The sequence below is a fragment of the Platalea leucorodia genome (genome assembly GCF_965183815.1).
Source record: "Platalea leucorodia genome assembly, chromosome: 9".
Lineage (NCBI taxonomy): Eukaryota > Metazoa > Chordata > Aves > Pelecaniformes > Threskiornithidae > Platalea > Platalea leucorodia.
In genome coordinates, this window is record NC_138831.1 from 20,680,909 (window position 1) to 20,698,644 (window position 17,736).

General features: G+C 67.1%; 2 protein-coding genes across 4 annotated transcripts; both read left to right on the forward strand.

Annotated features, from left to right (window-relative positions):
* Window positions 1–242: 242 nt before the first annotated feature.
* MON1A (MON1 homolog A, secretory trafficking associated) lies at window positions 243–5,275 on the forward strand. Of its 2 annotated transcripts, none has more exons than XM_082322341.1 (6): window positions 243–442; window positions 1,329–1,470; window positions 1,745–2,212; window positions 2,409–3,177; window positions 3,288–3,435; window positions 3,907–5,275. In XM_082322341.1, the coding sequence occupies exons 2-6, from the start codon at window positions 1,344–1,346 to the stop codon at window positions 4,045–4,047; spliced, it is 1,653 nt and encodes a 550-aa protein (XP_082178467.1). In that variant the 5' UTR covers window positions 243–442; window positions 1,329–1,343; the 3' UTR covers window positions 4,048–5,275. The 2 variants fall into 2 exon arrangements, with proteins under 2 accessions (XP_082178467.1, XP_082178468.1); XM_082322342.1 differs by having other exon boundaries at window positions 245–442; window positions 2,412–3,177.
* On the forward strand, window positions 4,179–14,711 carry MST1R (macrophage stimulating 1 receptor). 2 transcript variants are annotated; one of them, XM_082322339.1, is made up of 21 exons: window positions 4,179–4,237; window positions 7,340–8,644; window positions 9,848–10,036; window positions 10,119–10,244; window positions 10,321–10,491; window positions 10,708–10,877; window positions 10,971–11,148; window positions 11,237–11,382; window positions 11,497–11,658; window positions 11,854–11,947; window positions 12,051–12,278; window positions 12,379–12,525; window positions 12,602–12,758; window positions 12,842–12,934; window positions 13,013–13,222; window positions 13,303–13,383; window positions 13,463–13,644; window positions 13,713–13,822; window positions 13,934–14,099; window positions 14,179–14,315; window positions 14,396–14,711. In XM_082322339.1, the coding sequence occupies exons 2-21, from the start codon at window positions 7,427–7,429 to the stop codon at window positions 14,661–14,663; spliced, it is 4,233 nt and encodes a 1,410-aa protein (XP_082178465.1). In that variant the 5' UTR covers window positions 4,179–4,237; window positions 7,340–7,426; the 3' UTR covers window positions 14,664–14,711. The 2 variants fall into 2 exon arrangements, with proteins under 2 accessions (XP_082178465.1, XP_082178466.1); XM_082322340.1 differs by lacking the exon at window positions 4,179–4,237 and adding an exon at window positions 6,651–6,712.
* Window positions 14,712–17,736: the final 3,025 nt, after the last annotated feature.

A 17,736-nucleotide genomic window follows, 5' to 3' on the forward strand; every position in this document is an offset into this window, starting at 1 on the left:
TCTGGGAAGCGGAGTCCTGCCCTGACTACCGCTCCCGCCATGCCCCGCGCCGGCCGGGCGGTGGGCGGACTCCATTTCCCAGCGTGCCCCGCGCGGCGGGCGGTGCCTGCCGGGAGTTGTAGTCACGGAGAGGCGTGGCGGCGGCTGCGGGCCGCGGGCACTGCCTACAACTCCCATGATGCCGCGGGGCCGGCGCCCGACCTTGGGGCGGTGAGGCCAGGCCCGGCCCGGGCCGGCCGCGGGGGGCGGTTCCCGCCGGCCCGGGGCGCCGCGATGCCGGGGCTGCCGCGGCGGGCAGGGCCGGGGCCAGGGCCAGGGCGGGAGGCGGCCGCCTGTCACCGGCGTCGTCCTCCCCGCCCCACCTAGGCCGTCCCCCCCGCCGCAGCTGCGGCGGCCGCGCTGCTCGCCCGGGCCTCCGGCCCCGACGGGAGAAGCCGCGAAGGTCGGTCCCTGCGCGGCGTCCTTCGGGGCTGCGGGGGGGTCCCGGGCCTGGCGCTTCCCCGGGGCACGTTGGTGCCCCGGGAGCGGTGACCCCCCGGGAGGGGGGTTCTGGGGAGCCCCCCGGCCGCGGGGGCGGCGGGGAAGGGCAGCAGGCTGGCAGCGGTGCAGCCGGGAGGGGAAGGGCCAGGCGAGGACAGGGCCCTGATCCGCAGCTCGACACCGTCCGGGGCTTTTGGGGCGTCACAGGCTTTTGGGGTCGGGGTCCGGCTCCCTGCGGCGTGCCGTTACCCGCTGGCCTGGGGGCTGGGGGCAGGAGGTGTCATGAAGCGCAGTGCGAAGCCGGAGCTCCACGGGCCGCCCCGCCAGCTGGTTTGGGAGGCCAGCCTGCCTTCCTGCTGTTGCTTTCACTTGTGTGCCTGTGTTCACTTGTGCCGACCGAGCAGCCCTGGCCTCAGGAGGAGCGTCACCAGCCTGGTCGCGTCTCAGCCACCTAATCCCGGCCAAGGAGGGCCGTAAAACCCGCCCTTCGCAAACACAAGGCCTCTGAGATCCTTGGTGAGCGGGACCAGCCCCAGCCCCACCCGGGGCCAGCTCCCTTCCCTCTCGCTGCCAGGACACGGCAGAGGGAGGCTGAGCGGCTTTCCCAGCGCTCGGGGGAAATCGGGGCCAAGCCTGGATGAAAGGTGCCGGGGACGAGGAGCTGGAAGGAGCTGGGGCCGCGGGAGGGAGGAAATCCTGCTGGATTAGAGCAACTTTCCTGACGTCTCACCAGGGCTCGGTGCTGCCTGCTGAGCCAGCAGGACTGGGCCAACTCTCGAGAGCGGAGAGTTTTGGGACCCATTTTGCGGGTGAGGGAACAGAGGGCTGACGGCATGGGTCACATGCAGGTCCTGCGCTGAGGAATGGCTGCAGATGTCCACAAGAAGAAAGGCTGGGAAGTGCCCAACGGATCCCTGGCACCAGGAGATGGGCAGCACACGGAGCGGTCCGAGAGCCCCACGCCGGGGCTGGCGCAGGGGACGGAGCCAGGTAACAGAGCAGAGCTCGCCGTGGGGGTAAGCGAGGGGAGAAAAAAAGCAGCTCCTCATTATGCAGGCTGGGCCCTCCACAGCCCTGTGGGCAGGGGGAGACAGGCCCACTGGCGACTCCCCACCAGCAGGACCCGCACCCCTGGGTGCCGCGGGATGGGGAGAGGAAGGCCAGTCCCTCCCTGCAACTCCCTGTGCCTTTTCCGCCCTCTGTCCGCCCGCTGCCTCAGCGTGGGGGACAGGTGGATGGACACCGCACAACCCGTTGTTCCCAGGGGCGGGCCAGGAGGGAGCCATGTTCGTGCATACCCGCTCCTATGAGGACTTGACGAGTCCCGAGGACGGGGCGGCCGCGGTGCGGAGCCCGGAGGAGAGGCGAGGGGAGCCAGCCGAGCCGACCAGCATGGAGCAGATCAGCAAGGACTTCAGCGAGCTGAGCACACAGCTCACGGGCATGGCTCTCGACCTGGAGGAGGAGATGAGGCAGAGCAAGGAGGGGAAGCTGGAGCCGTCCCCACAGACCACCCGCCGTGACTCAGTGCTGTCTGGCAAGGAGGAGGAGGACGTGACCATGGATGCCTGGCGCATGCACCGGAAGCACGTCTTCGTGCTGAGCGAGGCGGGCAAGCCCGTGTACTCCCGCTATGGCTCTGAGGAGGCCCTCTCCAGCACCATGGGCGTCATGATGGCCCTGGTGTCCTTCCTGGAGGCTGAGAAAAACGCCATCCGGTCCATCCATGCAGGTACTGCCCTGGGGGGGGAGTGGGACAGGGGGGTGTCATGGCCTGCCCAGCTGTGCCCCAGCTGTGAGCCACATTAGCTGTCCCCAGGGGCAGTTTGGTTACTGGGGGGAGAGGCTGCAGCCTGGCTCCCTCTTGCAGCCTCAGGAAGCCAGGCTTACAGGTCTGTCCCCGCCCCCACGGGGAACTCCTTCCCAAGCAGATGGCTACAAGGTGGTCTTTGTGCGGAGGAGCCCGTTGGTGCTGGTGGCAGTGGCGCGGACTCGGCAGTCAGAGCAGGAGATCGCCCATGAGCTGCTCTACATCTACTACCAGATCCTGAGCCTGCTCACCTGGACCCAGCTCAACCACATCTTCCAGCAGAAACAGAACTATGACCTGCGCAGGCTCCTGGCCGGCTCCGAGCGCATCACTGACAACCTGCTGGACCTCATGGCCCACGACCCCAGCTTCCTCATGGGTGCCGTGCGCTGCCTGCCCCTGGCCGCCAGTGTCCGGGACGCTGTCAGCACCAGCCTCCAGCAGGCCAAGGCCAAGAGCCTGGTCTTCTCCATCCTCCTGTCAGGGAACCAGCTAGTGTCTCTCGTGAGGAAGAAGGATCAGTTCCTCCACCCCATTGACCTCCATCTGCTCTTCAACCTCATCAGCTCTTCTTCCTCCTTCCGGGAGGGTGAAGCCTGGACTCCCATTTGCCTCCCCAAGTTCAACTCCAGTGGCTTCTTCCATGCCCACATCTCTTACCTGGAGCAGGAGATGGACCTGTGCCTCCTGCTGGTCTCCACTGACCGCGAGGACTTCTTCACTGTCTCTGACTGTAAGCGGCGCTTCCAGGAGCGCCTACGGCGGCGGGGGGTGCACCACGCTCTGCAGGAGGCCCTGCGCACCCCCTTCTACAGTGTTGCCCAGGTGGGCATCCCTGACCTCCGGCACTTCATCTACAAGTCGAAAAGCTCTGGACTCTTTACCAGGTGAGGCCCCTGGGCAACAATCGGGCCAAGGCCATGGCGTGGGGCATGGGGCAAGCCTTTTCTACAGATCCCCTTCTCCGGGGGGCTAATGGGGTGCTGTGTTCCTGCAGCCCCGAGATTGAGGCACCCTACGTGCGGGAGGAGGAGAAGGAGAGGCTCTTGGGGCTCTACCAGTACCTCCACAGCCGGGCTCACAACTCTTCGCGCCCCCTGAAGAACATCTACTTCACGGGCCCCCGTGAGAACCTCCTGGCTTGGGTAAGGGCCGTCTGTAGGGTTTGGGCGAGCCCGTCTTCTCCGATCCTGCATGGCAGAGCTGGGGCCAGGGGGTAGCACAACACAGCACCCGCTCCATGGTCCCCAGGGTGGCCCCCAGCCCGCGCATGGTCCTTTTGGGAATCAGCCTGCCCTGTGCACCCCTGTGCCAGGGAGGGATGGGCAGGGATAGCAGCGGAGGCTGGTGGGTGCCGGCACCCAGGGCTGTGCCATGCGCTGTCGTGAAGTCCCCAGTGCTGTGGAGCAAACGCGCTCTGGGAGCAAACCCTGGGGTTTGGTCCCCCCACTTCTGAACAAACCAGGCGCCACGCATTTAGGGTACTCCGCTGCCACCCCATGTCCCTGCACTGGAGCCCCTGTGCCTGTTCCCAGTGCCCATGGTGGGAAGATGCAGTGCCAGCTCCAAGTGGGGCACAGACATATGCCCAGCCTGTACCCTGTTTTTTCACTCAGGTAACCAGCGCCTTTGAGCTCTACATATGCTACAGTCCCCTGGGGACCAAGGCCGGCGCCATCAGTGCTGTCAACAAGCTCATGAAGTGGATCCGCAAGGAGGAAGACCGACTCTTCATCCTCACGCCCCAGACGTACTGACGGGGATCACCCAGGGCATGGTGCCAGGCGGGGGAGCCCCCGCTGTGCCGGGGAGCCTGTCCCCCGGGGAAGCCTGGGCCATGAGTCCAGGGGAGAGGGCATGGTGGGACCCCGGAGCACGGGGAAACCCACCCATGGGACTGTCCAACCTGGGTGTTAGAGATGGGGTGCACAGCTACCTGGGGAAGGGGTAAGCAGGACTTTCTCTCATCTGCAGACAATGCCCCCCAGCTGGAGGGGCTGCCCTTCCTCTGCGGCCCCCATCTCCATCCCTCATTGTGGGGGTCCTGGAGCAGGGTTACTGGTACCCTGGGTTGCTGGAGAGGAGCTGAGCCCCTGGGTTCTGCTGCCTGTGCCTGGTACCCTCCTCTCACTGCCATGCTGCGGCTGTGCCAAGGGTGGGGGAACCCAGGAGAGACGTGGTAGCACTCGGGGGACCTCTGTGCTGCTGTGCCCGCAGAGGGCAGCTGACACCACCCAGGTGGGGTACGGGGCTGGCCCAGGGCATGCGCTGCTCCTCTCCCTGCCCTGGGGGAGCCAGGCCCCCCAAGTGCCAGGCAGCCTCTGGTAGTCCCAGAGCTCTGCCCCGGCACGTTTGCCCCCTTGGCATCTGTGCGTGCCCAGGCCCTTCCAACTGTGGCTGTGAGAAGGACGTCCCTAGGGACGCTGGCAGGCAGGGTGGTAGGTCAGCCTGCCCCAGCTGGGACAGCGGGGTCCTGCCTACATCCCCACGGGGACATAGAGCAGCCCCAGAGAGACTTGGGATACTGGGGTGCCCATTGGGGTGCTTGTGGGCTCGTGGTGCTGGCTCCTGGGCAGTGGACCCTAAAGGGGCTGGAGATCCCACTGGCATGGAGCCCTGGTGCCCCCCCAGCCCAAGGAGGATCTTACCCTTGGTGCGGGGGCACCTGCCTCCCAAACCCAGCCCCTCGAGCCAGTTATGCTGAGCTTGCTGTGCAAGGGCCACCTCCTCCCCAGCCGCCTCCAGGCACTGATGTGGGGCTGAATGCCTGTGAACAAGGCGGCACACTGGGCACGGCCTGACCCCACATTTTGGGGCTGCGTGCCGAGCGCTGGGACTGGTGTTCAAGGAGGGGCAGAGCCACCGGGGTGGCACCGAGACACTGAGGGAGCTGGGAAGGACCTGGCAGGGCTAGCGCAGGGACTCTGCTCCTGTATTTACGCTCCTGCCAGAGTGTAATCGCTTGTCTTTGCTCATAAACATTATCTGGACCCTAAGTCAAGTCTTGTCAGGTTCATGGGTGTCCCGTTGCGGGGAGTGAGGGGGGCAAATGCCTAAGGTGGGGGGGAAGTTTGGTCCAAGTTTGGGTACGGTGCAGTCCAGCCCTAGGGACCTGCTGGGGGCTGGGAAAGCTGCCGGGGAGCGGTGCAAGGCAGCCGGGGCTGTGCTGGCAGGAGGCAGTGCCAGCCGGAGGGTGGGAGCAGAAAAAACCCCAGCGCGAGCTGGCCAAGGCCAGCTAATGTCGAAACCGAGCGGGAGACGCACAGCCGGAGGAAGGAGCTGTTGGGTAAGGCGCCGGGCCAGCGTAACCGCCGGGCCTTGCACAACACAGGGTGGGAGCCTGGGAGGGCTGAGGCTGGCCAGGTGACGAGGGCAGGGAAGCCCGTTTTCAGCATGTTCAGCCCCTCCTGGGACCAAAGTCCCCCCGGCAGCGTGAGACAGCTGGAGGAAAAGTCCAGGACCCATAGCCCAACTGTTCAAGGGCAACAGGGCACTTGGAGGGCAAATCCGTGTGATAACACCAGCATGAAAAGCATCTTCCTTCATCTGTGGGAACAGCAGCAAGTCCCGGCAGCACTGGCACCTCCTGCCACTGCCGGCAGCCCTTGATGGGGTGGGATAAAGGGACTTGAGGCAAAGAACAGGCACAACCGAAATACCCCCCGTGGCTCCCCTCCGAAAGCTGTGGCCCCGCTCTAGCCCCCCAGCTGGAAACCCCCGTGCCGAGCCAGAAGTCCACCCCACTGCCCTGGAAGTGAGTCGCAAGCGTGGTGCCAGCAGGCAGCTTCGGGGAAGCGGTGATTTCGTGTGTCAGGGTGTCGACAGTCCCTGCTGCCAGTGGCCGTGGGACCGGGGGCGGCGGCTGAGGGGCCAACGGGTGTCAACGTGCCCAGACCCCGCACACACCCCGGGATGCTGGCAGCCACCTCCCAGCCACGGGGACCCTCCACGGGCAGCGATGGGCTGCAGCGGGCACCCAGGGCATCGTGCCAGCCTTGCACCCCGTGTCCTGCTCAGGGGCCCCAGCTCTCACCCACATCCGTGTGGGGCACCGTGCCCACCCGAGCTTGTCTGCCTGGGGTGCCCAGCATCCCTCCAGGGTGCCCACCCAAGCTTGTCCCCCTGGGGTGCTCAGCATCCCTCCGGGCACCCCGGGACCGTGTGCTCCTCGGCTCCCCCTGTGCCCCCACGAACTCCTTGTCCCCCCGAGCACCCCCGTCCCCCCGGGCTGCGTGTGCCGGTGCCGGCCCTCGGGGACCCCCGCGGGGCCCGGGGGCAGGGCCCGCCCGCCCCGTCCCGCCCCGTCCCGCCTCGCCTGCTCGGGCCCGGCCCGGCCGCGCTCCGCTCCGCTCCGCCCCGCCCCGCCCCGGCACGGCACGGCCCGGCACGGCCCGGCAGCGCCCGCCGCCCCGCAGCGCCCAGGTGAGGGCCCCGCCGCCCGGCAGGGCTCGGAACGGGACAGACCGGGACCGGACAGACCGAGACGGGACGGGGCGGCCCCGGGGAGGGGCGGGGGGGGCAGTCGGAGGCGACGGGGACCCCGGCTGGGGACCGGGCCGAGCCCCGGTGAGCTGGCAGGGGGGGACACCCCGGCCGCGGGGGTACGTCGGGGTCCCTGCCCCTGGGGGCTGGCAGGGAGCTTGTCCCAGTCCCGCGGGGATCCGCTGTCCCCATTGCTGTCCCGGGGGGCTGGCAGGGGTCCCCGTCCCCGGCCTGTCCCCGGGGGGCTGGCAGGGTCCCCATTCCCGTCCCCAGGAGGGGGCTCGGTGGGGCCGTGCAGGCCAGGGATGCCCCCGGGGGACGGGCAAGGGTGTCTGGGAGGTGGCAGCAGGCAGGATTTGTCCCCCTGCTTCAGGCAGCTTGGCTTCACCTCCCACTTGCAGTGTTTGGGAAGAGGTTTGGTGCGGCCGATCCTCCCCCCTGGCAGCACCCGTTGTCGTCTGGCCCCAGGGGGCCCCGGCACCCCCTGCCCCACACACAGCTGCGGCAGTGCCCCGGGGTCCTCCCCTAACTGCAGCAGGTAAAACCCTTTCTCCTTTATTTTTGCAGATGCAATGGTGACCCATCCTCCGTGTGTCCCAATCCCCCTCGCTGCTGAGAACCATCAATAACCCCACACCGGCAGCACCGCGCAGCATGGGACTGTCGTGCTGTGCGTGCCTCTTGCTGGCGCTCACCCTGGCCCCGCTGGGCGCCGGTGCCTGGCAGTGCCCCCGCATCCCTTACAGCTCCACCAGGAACTTCTCCGTCCCCTACACACTGCCCAGCCTCGACGCTGGCAGCCCCGTGCAGAACGTTGCTGTCTACACCGACTCCACCGGCCCAGCCGCCGTCTTCGTGGCCATCCGCAACCGCATCCTGCTGGCCAGCCCCGAGCTGCGCCTCCTCTCAGTCCTTGTCACCGGCCCAGTGGGCAGCGCCGAGTGTGAGATCTGCCGCCTGTGCCCGGCTGCTGTGGACATCCCTGAGGACATGGACAATGTCCTGCTGCTGCTGGACCCGCTGGAGCCATGGCTTTACAGCTGTGGCACGGCGTGGCACGGGCTGTGCTACCAGCACCAGCTGGGGGTGCGGGACGGCAAGGTGGCCATCACAACCACACGCTGCCTGTACTCGGCCATGGGCAACAGCCCTGCGTCCTGCCCCGACTGTGTGGCCAGCCCCCTGGGGACCAGTGCCACCGTGGTGGCCACCTCCTACGCCTCTTTCTTCTACCTCGGCTCCACCATCAACAGCAGCGTGGCAGCGCAGTACAGCCCGCAGTCAGTGTCTGTCCGCAGGCTGAAGGGCACCTTGGATGGCTTTTCAGACGACTTCCAGTGGCTGACGGTGCTGCCACGCTACCAGGACAACTACACCATCCACTATGTGCACTCCTTCACTGACGGGGACCACGTGTACTTCCTGACGGTGCAGCCGGAGCAGCCGGGCTCACCAGCGTACCACACGCGCCTGGCACGGCTCAGCACCCATGAGTACGACCTCCGCCACTACCGTGAACTTGTCCTCGACTGCCGCTTCGAGTCCAAGCGGCGGCGGCGGCGCAGCGGCCAGGAGGATGTCGAGTGGGACGTCGCCTACAATGTGCTGCAGGCTGCCCACGCTGCCCGACCTGGCGCCCGCCTGGCCCGTGACCTTGGCATCAACGACACCGACGTGGTGCTCTTCGGCGCCTTCGCCGAAAGCCAGCCGGAGAGCCGGGTGCCACGAGAGGACTCGGCTGTCTGCGCCTTCCCCCTCCGCCTCCTCAACCAGGCCATGGAGGAGGGCATGGAGAGGTGCTGCGGCACTGGGCACCAGCCGCTGCTGCGGGGGCTCAGCTTCTTCCAGCCGGTGGAGTACTGCCCGCACAATGTGAGTCCTCCGCCCCGTGCCGTGTCCGTCCTGGGGGGCCCGGGGATCGGTTGGGACGCGGGGAAGTGGATCTAGGAAGTGCTGGTAAAGCGGGGTGGGCTGGGGGGTGGGTTGGGCAGGGGGAGAGTGGTATCGCCCAGATGTGACTCGGCCCCAGCCGCACTGAGGTGGTAGGGTGCTGGTGGGGATCCAGCTGCGCTCCCCACCCCGGGCACCCCGTGCTCGTCCGAGCTGTGTGCCACAGACACGTGTCCGGGCACATGGGCGCACCGCTGCTTGCCACGCACCACACCAAAAGTCGCTCTCCTCGGTGTGGCTGCCCCAGGGAGCACCGGCTCCAGCCCCTGTGGTGACTGTCCCCAGCACCAGGTTGTTGATGGCCACCCTCTCCAGCTTGTTTACGTGTGCGGGGGACGGGGAAGCCACAGAGCCTCCGTGCTCCCCAAGCTAGGGTGTGTGAGGTGCCCGGCCGCTCCTGCCTTGGCCCCCCGGCCCCAGGGCCGCCGCCTTCTCTGGGCAAATAAACCACAGGCGGAAGCGCAATTAGTCACTAGGGTTTCTCGTCTGCCACAGCTGTGGGGCAGGAACACCATGTCCCAGGGACAAGCTCCGGCATGGCCAGGATGGGGATGGGCCGGCGCCCTGGCAGGGCCCCCTCTGCAGGCAGGGTCCCAGTAAGCACCCGTGACACGAGTTTTGGCGTTCTCAGCCAGACACAGGGCGAGGCGCAGCCAAATCCCCTCCTCTTCCCACGCGCCGAGCAGACAGCTCACTGCCGCTGACTCACACCGCTGGCAAGGCGAGCCAGGAGGGGACACCTGGCCCCAAGCATCACTGGGGGGCCAGTGGGGACCCTCCCGTTCCTGGTGTCCCCCTTCATCCCCAGCCGCCTGCCGAGCCCCGGGGGTCGGGGGAGGGCTGGCTTTGGGGTGCCCGCCCCGCAGTGCTGGCACTGACAACCACATCCCGATGGGGCGGGAGGGGAGGGCAGGATCTGACGCCGTGCGGGGGCTGCAGGAGGGGCTGCAGGAGGGGCTGCGGATGTGTTTTTTCCCTGCAAAGTTTCACAGCCTGGAGGGGAGTTTGGGCAATCAGGCACTCCCTAAAATATCTCACGGCTGGAGCTGGTGCCCACCTGCAAGGGTGCAGGGGGTCGCGGTGCCGATGCTGGCTTCAAAGCACCCATCCAACACTTGGCTGCAGGTGAACCTCTCTGCGCCGGTGACGGACACCAGCTGCTGGGACCAGCCCACCCTTGTCCCCGCTGCCTCCCATAAGGTGGACCTGTTCAATGGGCACCTGACCGGCGTCCTCCTCACCTCCATCTTTGTCACCGCCCTGGGAGACGTCACCGTGGCCCACCTGGGCACAGCAGAGGGACGCATCTTCCAGGTGGGATGGGGGACTGGGAGGGGTGGGAGGTGCCCAGCAGGGTGTGGGGTCGTGCTCAGCCCCCCGTTCTGCCCCGCTGCAGATGGTGCTCCAGCGCTCCAGCTCCTACCTCCTCACCTTGGCCAACTTCTCCCTGGGGGAGCCGGGGCCGGTGCGGGGTGCCATGGGTCTGCAGAGCCACTCGCTGTTCTTCACTGCTGGTACCAAGGTGAGTGGGGGACCCGGGGGGTGCAGGGCAGGCTCTGAGCCCCACACACCTGCTTGCCTCCACTCTCCATCCCCAGGTGTGGCGCCTGAACGTCACTGGCCCTGGCTGCCGCCACTTCTCCACGTGTCAGCGCTGCTTGCGGGCTGAACGCTTCATGGGCTGCGGCTGGTGCGGGGATGGGTGCATGCGCCGCCATGAGTGCACCGGCCCCTGGGTCCAGGACAGCTGCCCGCCCATCCTCACCGACGTAGGTCTGCGCCGCCGTGCCCCCTGCACCCCACATCTCCTGGGTAGTCAGATGGGGAGGGAGGTGATGCGTGGGGTGGCACATGGTGGGACCTTTGCTCCATCCGGAGACCCCTCCCTGGGATGGGTGTCACGCCCCACAGGGAAGGGGCTTTCCAGACCCACGACCGTCACCGGGCTTTTGGGGCTCGGGGCAACGTGGATGCCTCTCCTGCAGTTCCACCCCCGGAGCGCCCCGCTGCGGGGCCGGACACGGGTGACGCTCTGCGGCATGACCTTCCGCTCCCACCTGGATCCCGACCCCCGCCGCAGCCCCCCTGGCACCTACCGGGTGGCGGTGGGACAGCGAGGCTGCGCCGTGCTGTTGGAGGAGAGTAAGAGCCACAGGTGCGTGGTGGTGCCGAGGGGGGTGACAGCAGCAGAGAGGGGTCTGGGGTTGCCCCCCCGGCCCGGGGCTGACCCCTCATCACTGCCCTGCAGACCCCTGCCCACCTCCCGCCGCAAGGACTTTGTGGACGTGCTGGTGTGTGAGCTGGAGCCAGGGGGCCTGACAGCAGTCGGGGGCCTGGCCGACGTGGTGCTCACCGTGGAGGAACCCGCTGGACCCTCCAGCTTCCATGTCCACGGCTCGGCCACCCTCGGCGGCTTCATCTTCGTGGTATGGCCCTGCACTGGTGGTCACCTCTGGCAGGGACTGGGAGGGAGTTGGTTCACCCACCCACCCCACCGACCCTGTCTCTGCCCAGGAGCCCTGCATCAGCACCCTGCACCCCCCGTTTGGACCCCGGGGAGGTGGCACCCACCTCTCCCTGCATGGCACCCACCTCTTGGCAGGGAGCAGCTGGCGGGTGATGGTCAACGGCTCCGAGTGCCCCCTGGTTGGGCAGCCCAGGTATGCCCCTGTCCTGCCCCTGCTGGGCACAGTGGGGTCCCTGGCATGGGGATGGGCACGGGGACCCTCCCGTGGTCCCACTGTCCCCTCCAGCCATGGCCGCCCTGTTCCCAGGCAGGGTGACAGGGCGATTCAGTGCACGGCTCCTGCTGCCGGTGGCCTGGGCGCAGCCAGGGTGGCCCTGTGGATCGACGGGGAGGAATTCCTGGCCCCCCTGCCCTTCCAGTACCGCCCTGACCCCTTCGTTTCAGCCATCATCCCCAGCTGCAGCTATGAGTGAGTGTGTGGGCTCCTTTCCCCTGGGGAGGGACAGCCCCAGCCTCCCCGCCGCCCTGGCTGGGCTGGATGAGGTGCTGGGCACCCTGGGCACCCCAGGGACCATGCTAACCCTGCATGCCACATGCACCTTGGGGACTGCATGCACCCTGGGGACCATGTGCACCCCGGGGCCCTGACCCCTGCCTGCTGCAGGGGCTCAATGCTCACCATCATCGGCACCCACCTGGACTCGGTGTATCGTGCCAAGATCCGCTTCGAAGCCAGCAGCGTGAGGACCAAAGCCACGGTAAGTGCCAGAACAGGAGGCCGTCACCCCCTGGCCCAGCCCTGCTCACACCAATCCCCCGGGCACTGTGCCACGCCGGTGCCCAGCATCCCACCGCCTGCAGGAGTGTGAGGGCCCACGGGCACCAGAGCAGCTGCTGTGCCGCAGCCCAGCCTTCCCCTTCGAGAGCAAGGTGGAGACGGCGCCAGGGAACCTGAGTGTGCTGCTGGATGGTGCCGCCGGCCGCTGGCTCTTCCGCCTTCGCTACTACCCCCAGCCCGAGGTCTTCCCCTTGGAGCAGGAGGGCAGGCGCCTCCGTCTCAAGCACGGCGACGATGAGATCGAGGTGCATGTACGTGGGGTGATGGGGTGAGCCAGGGTGAGCCAGGGTGAGCCAGGGTGAGGGGTCCCACCGCTGGGACCACCAGGCTCAGGGCACTGTGTCTCGGCAGCAATTGGGGCTAGATGCTGTGGCCGCCTGCATGAACATCACGATGACGGTGGGGGGCCGGGACTGCCACCCCAATGTGCTGAAGAACGAGGTGACATGCCGCCTGCCCCGCGAGCTGCGCCTGCCCTCGGACGGGGCCCCCGTGGAGGTAGGAACCCCCTGGGTGGGCGACCCCCCCCCCCAGTGTCCCCCACCCCATTCCCACTGAGCCCCTGCTCCCCCAGATCTGTGTGAACGGCGCCTGCGAGTCACTGGGCTGGGTGCTGCCCCCCACCTCGCTGGACCTGGCTGCCAGCCTGGCCCTTGGCATCAGCGTCACCTTCGTGGTCTGCTGCATCCTGGCCGCCCTGCTGCTCTGCTGGCGCTGGAGGAAGCGGGGGGGTAAGTGCCATGCTCGCTGGGCACCCTGCTGCTCCCCGGCCCCGTGCCACACCGCCCACCGCCCACCCCACTGCTGCCCGCAGGGACGGAGAACCTGGAGCTGCTGGTGCAGCCTGGCCGCAGCGACCCCCCCCCCACCACTCAGCGCCCCGGCATTGACTACAGAGAGGTGCTGGGTAAGTGGGTGTCACCCGCGGGTGGTGGGGTGCTAGGTGCCTGCCCAGCCCTCACCCTGCCTCTGCCTGTCCCAGCAGTGCTGCCCACAGCAGGCAGTCCTGGCGCAGTGCGGCCCTGGGCACGCTTCACCGGTGCCGGCGTGGCGGGTGGTGGCTCCCCAGTGCCCCTGCTCAGGGCCACGTCCTGCTGCCTGGAGGACCTGCGGCCAGAGTTGCTGGAGGAGGTGAAGGACATCCTCATCCCCGAGGAACGGCTCATCACCCACCGCCACCAGGTCATCGGCAAAGGTGATGCTGCACCCCGATTTGACTGTGGCATCGCCCACTCACCATGCACGGTACCAGCTTCATGCTGCCTGTCCCCGCAGGGCACTTCGGCAGCGTCTACCATGGCACCTATATGGACCCACTGCTGGGGAACCTCCACTGTGCCGTCAAGTCCCTGCACCGTGAGTAGCACTCGCTCCCATGGCACAGTCCCGTGGCACAGCATGGCAGCGGGGTGCCCCACAGCTCGGCTCTTGGCAGGCATCACGGACGTGGAGGAGGTGGAGGAGTTCCTGCGCGAGGGCATCCTCATGAAGAGCTTCCACCACCCCCAGGTGCTCTCGCTGCTGGGGGTGTGCCTGCCCCGCCACGGGCTGCCCCTCGTCATCCTGCCCTACATGCGCCATGGGGACCTGCGCCACTTCATCCGCACCCAGGAGCGGGTACGGGGGAACCCTGGGGGGGGTGGGGGGGGGCTGAGCTCACCCCACTCACTGCTGCCACCCTGCAGAGCCCCACAGTGAAGGACCTCATTGGCTTCGGGCTGCAGGTAGCCCTGGGCATGGAGTACCTGGCCGAAAAGAAGTTTGTGCATCGGGACCTGGCAGCCAGGAACTGCATGTGAGTGTGGCCGTGACCGACGGACCCCGGCCATGGGGTCACCCTGTGGGCCCAGGGGTGGGCATGAGGGGTGCTGCCCAGTGGCCCACCCCCTGAAGCGGTGTCCTGCAGGCTGGACGAGACACTGACGGTGAAGGTGGCCGACTTCGGGCTGGCACGGGACGTGTTCGGCAAGGAGTATTACAGTGTCCGGCAGCACCGCCACGCCAAGCTGCCCGTCAAGTGGATGGCACTGGAGAGCCTCCAGACCCAAAAATTCACCACCAAGTCGGACGTGGTAGGCACAACCCCGGTCCCTGTCCCCTGACCCCTGTCTCCATCCCGCCCACCCCCCATGGCAGCTCTCTGCTCGGCAGTGGTCCTTCGGGGTGCTCATGTGGGAGCTGCTGACACGGGGGGCATCACCGTACCCCGAGGTGGACCCCTACGACATGGCCCGCTACCTGCTGCAGGGGAGACGCCTGCCGCAGCCCTGCCACTGCTCCGACACCCTGTGAGTGGCACTGGGGGGTGGGCAGGGTGGTGGTGGGGGGTCCCGGGGGGCTACTGGTGCTGACGGGGGTGTCGGGGCAGGTACAGGGTGATGCTGAGCTGCTGGGCACCAGCACCCGAGGAGAGGCCATCCTTCGCGGGACTGGTGGGCGAGCTGAAACGTGTCCTGGCCACGCTGGAGGGCGAGCACTATGTCAATCTGTCCGTTACCTATGTCAACCTGGAGTGCGGCCCCCCTTTCCCCCCTGCCCCCTTGGAGCAGCTGCCCGATGGCGAGTATGACGACGAGGATGAGGATGAGGAGGAAGAAGAGGAGGAGGAAGAAGAGGAGGACACGGCCATGTGCTGATGGGGTGCCCTGCACCGTGGGGGCTCCCGGATCCCCATACACTGCAGGCGTGTTCCCCCTAGGAGGGATGCAGGGTGCAGCCGGGTGCTATGGGGCACCCTCCCTATGGGATGGGTGCTGGGAGACGTCTGGGTGCTGTGGGGTGCTCTCCCACAGCTCACACCCAGACCCTGCTTGGTCATCCCCAGGCATGGTCCCACGCTGGCGAGGTGCCATGGGGCTCAGTCCTGCACTGGCTGGGTGCCAGAGGGCTCAGCCCCACACCATGAGGTTGTGCCATGGGGCCCACGGCTTGGCCCCACACCGATGGGGCTGTGCCACGGGGCCCTGGCTCAGCCCCAGTGGGTGCTGTGGGGTGGTCTGACCCACCCAGGGGTCCCGTGGGGTTTCCAACCCCTTGTCTGCTCGAATCACTCATTAAAATCTAACTATATTTTTTCCCGGGCTGGAGCTGTGTCTTTGGGGTGGGCCATGCCCTGCATTGGCAGCACCCCTGTCCCCCTGCGTGGAGGGGGCTCCCCCCCATGGGTCCCCGCCCTCCCGGGGCACCCACCTCGCAGGGGGCAGGGGTGAGGGTGCACCCACCGTTCCCGTGCCAGCCACGGGAGGGCACCTGCACACCGGTGCTGGCATGGCCACCCTGGGCACCGTCCCCCGGTGCCTGCCACGCCGGGGCCACCCTATGCACCCTGGGTCCCGACACAGCCCCCTGTGCTCAGGGGGGACCCAGGCATCCGGGAGGTGATGCTGGCATCAAGAAAAAGGATTTTCCTAAAAATCCCCCTCCCACCCTCTTCAGCTGTGGCTAAATATAGCCCCGGCAGCTCCGCCAGCAGCTCTGTCAGCCGGGTGGGCTTGAGGCGCCCGCCTGGCTGCACAGCTAGGGTGGGCTGTGGGGCGCGAGACGGCGTGGGGCGTGCTGTGCTCTTGGGCGGGGGGTGATGGTGCCCCTGGGATCCTGCTGCGTTGGGCCATGGGTGATGATGCCCCTGGGATCACGGGATGATGGGCGCGTGGGGCATGGGATCGCTACGCCCCTGGGATCATGATGCTTCTGGGATGATGGACGCCTGGGCATGGGATCAGGATGCCTTTGGGATCGCGGGTGCCTGGGCATGGGATCACAGTGCCGCTGGTGTCAAGGAGCCCAGGGTGTGGGATTACAGTGTCCCTAGCATCGAGGTGCCCCTGGGATCACAGTGCCCAGGCCATGGGATCACGGTAGCAGACTTGGCGGTGCCCAGCCTGCAGTACCCCCCAACACTGCGTGCTTTTGGACACCACTGCCCACCCTGCCCACCTCCATGGGACCCTGGTGGGGGACCCCAGACCGGGCTTGGGGCTGACATGTGGTGACCAAGCGTCGTTATCAGCCCCAAGCGTCGTTATCAGCCCCACTTAATTACACTCTCATTGCTTCAGCCACTGCCTGTGCAGGGGATGGTGCAGCTCGTGCCCAGGGGCATGCCCAGAGGCTAGCATTGGGGCTGCCCAGGAGCTGGGGACAGCAGCTAAGCCCCCCACCGATGCTCGCTGCCGCACAAGCTAGCCTTCTCTGCTCCTTTTGCTGGCAGTGGTGGCAGATGTCACATCTGTGAGGAGCTCGTCCCAATGAGGAGGTTCCCTCTGCCCCAATTTTGGGGCAAAAATCCCCTAGAACATGACACTGGGAAAGAGGAGGGGGGTCAGTGATGAGCATCATCCCCCTGGGTGCACGTCCAGAGCTTGAGGCGGGGGCGAGGGCAGGGTTTGGGGCTGTGTGGACGGGCAGGGGATGCTATGGGCAAGTCCAGGACCAACAGGGGATGCTGAAACATGCCCCAGCCCCACGGCCACGGGCAGCTCCTTTCCCTGGTCCGTGGCCAGCCACCCAGGTGCTGCAGCCAGTGCCGGCTTTAAATAAAACCTCCTCGGCTGCTCATTAAGCGGCGCCGGAGCCTGGGGCTGCGTCAACTCCCATCAGCCAAGCCGTCCGTCTCCGCCAGCATGTCGCACCTGCATGGCTCCGCTGCTGCTCGCAGGAGGGTATTTTTAGCATGGCTGGGTCCTGGCATTCCCGCAGTCAGGGAGTCTGCCCGGACTGTGCCTCAGTTTCCCCATGGTGAGGCCATGCTGCGCCCCCAGTCTGGGTTTCGGGGTGGCCATGCCCCCGGTGTGGGTGCCGGTCCTGCCCATGCGAGGCCGAGCAGCACCATTTCGGCTAGGCTGTTGAGTTGCTGTGGCAACAGAAAGGGCCTGGCACCGTGCAGTTATTACGGGCTGGATCAGAAACAGGAGGTGCTGGGGGATGCTGGGTGCCGGTGCTGGGGTATGCTGGGTGCTGGGGCAGCCGGCTGGGCACTATCAGCAGCCAGGATGCAGGGATGGATAGCTGGATGGATGGATGGATGGATGGATGGATGGACGGATGGACAGGCACCCTGGGTGTTGCCCTCCTCAGCACGGGGCAGGGTGGGTGCCCAGGGCTGTGGTCAGGTGGAAGATGGATGCCAGGCCCACTGCCCCGCGACACAGGGGCACCCCGCGTCAGGCAGGGCTGCCAGTGCCCCGCAGTGGGGCGGTGCAGGGCACCGCTCGTTAGCTGACGAGGCTTGCATGGTTATGGTGACATGCATGAGGAGGGCCCCTGCCTTCAGCTGCCCCTCCACCACAACAAATGTGCTTGCAGAGATGACAGATTTCACACCAATACGCATTTATCCTGCCCTAATTACGCTGCGGGAGGTGAGGAGCGAGCGCCTGGCCTTTAATGCCACAGGCTGGCAAATGCCCACCCCTGCCTGTCCCTGCCTGCTGCTGCCAGCCGGGATCAGCGCTGGTGCTGCGCACGCTGCCGTGGCACAGGGGACAGGCAGGGGGACCTCGCAGGGTGGCATCTCACATGGCACCTGGCACCGCTGCCCCAGCTGGAGGGTGTCTCAGAGGTGCTGCCTGGGCACGGGTGGGCACCCAGGGTTGGGCACCAGGTAAGTGGCACCCTAAGGTGCTGCATGGCTGGGCACGGTTGGTGGAGCAGCCAGTTGAGCTGCAGGCATGTGCGGCCATGCCATGCCACGCTGTGCCACGCTGTGCC

Coding starts and splice junctions, on each gene's coding strand:
- MON1A (XM_082322341.1), top strand. CDS start 1,344: ATGGCTGCAGATGTCCACAAGAAGAAAGGCTGGGAAGTGCCCAACGGA. Junction 1,471..1,744: donor GGCGCAGGGGACGGAGCCAG/GTAACAGAGCAG, acceptor CGTTGTTCCCAG/GGGCGGGCCAGGAGGGAGCC. Junction 2,213..2,408: donor CATCCGGTCCATCCATGCAG/GTACTGCCCTGG, acceptor CTCCTTCCCAAG/CAGATGGCTACAAGGTGGTC.
- MST1R (XM_082322339.1), top strand. CDS start 7,427: ATGGGACTGTCGTGCTGTGCGTGCCTCTTGCTGGCGCTCACCCTGGCC. Junction 10,245..10,320: donor TCTTCACTGCTGGTACCAAG/GTGAGTGGGGGA, acceptor CTCCATCCCCAG/GTGTGGCGCCTGAACGTCAC. Junction 11,383..11,496: donor CCCCTGGTTGGGCAGCCCAG/GTATGCCCCTGT, acceptor CCCTGTTCCCAG/GCAGGGTGACAGGGCGATTC.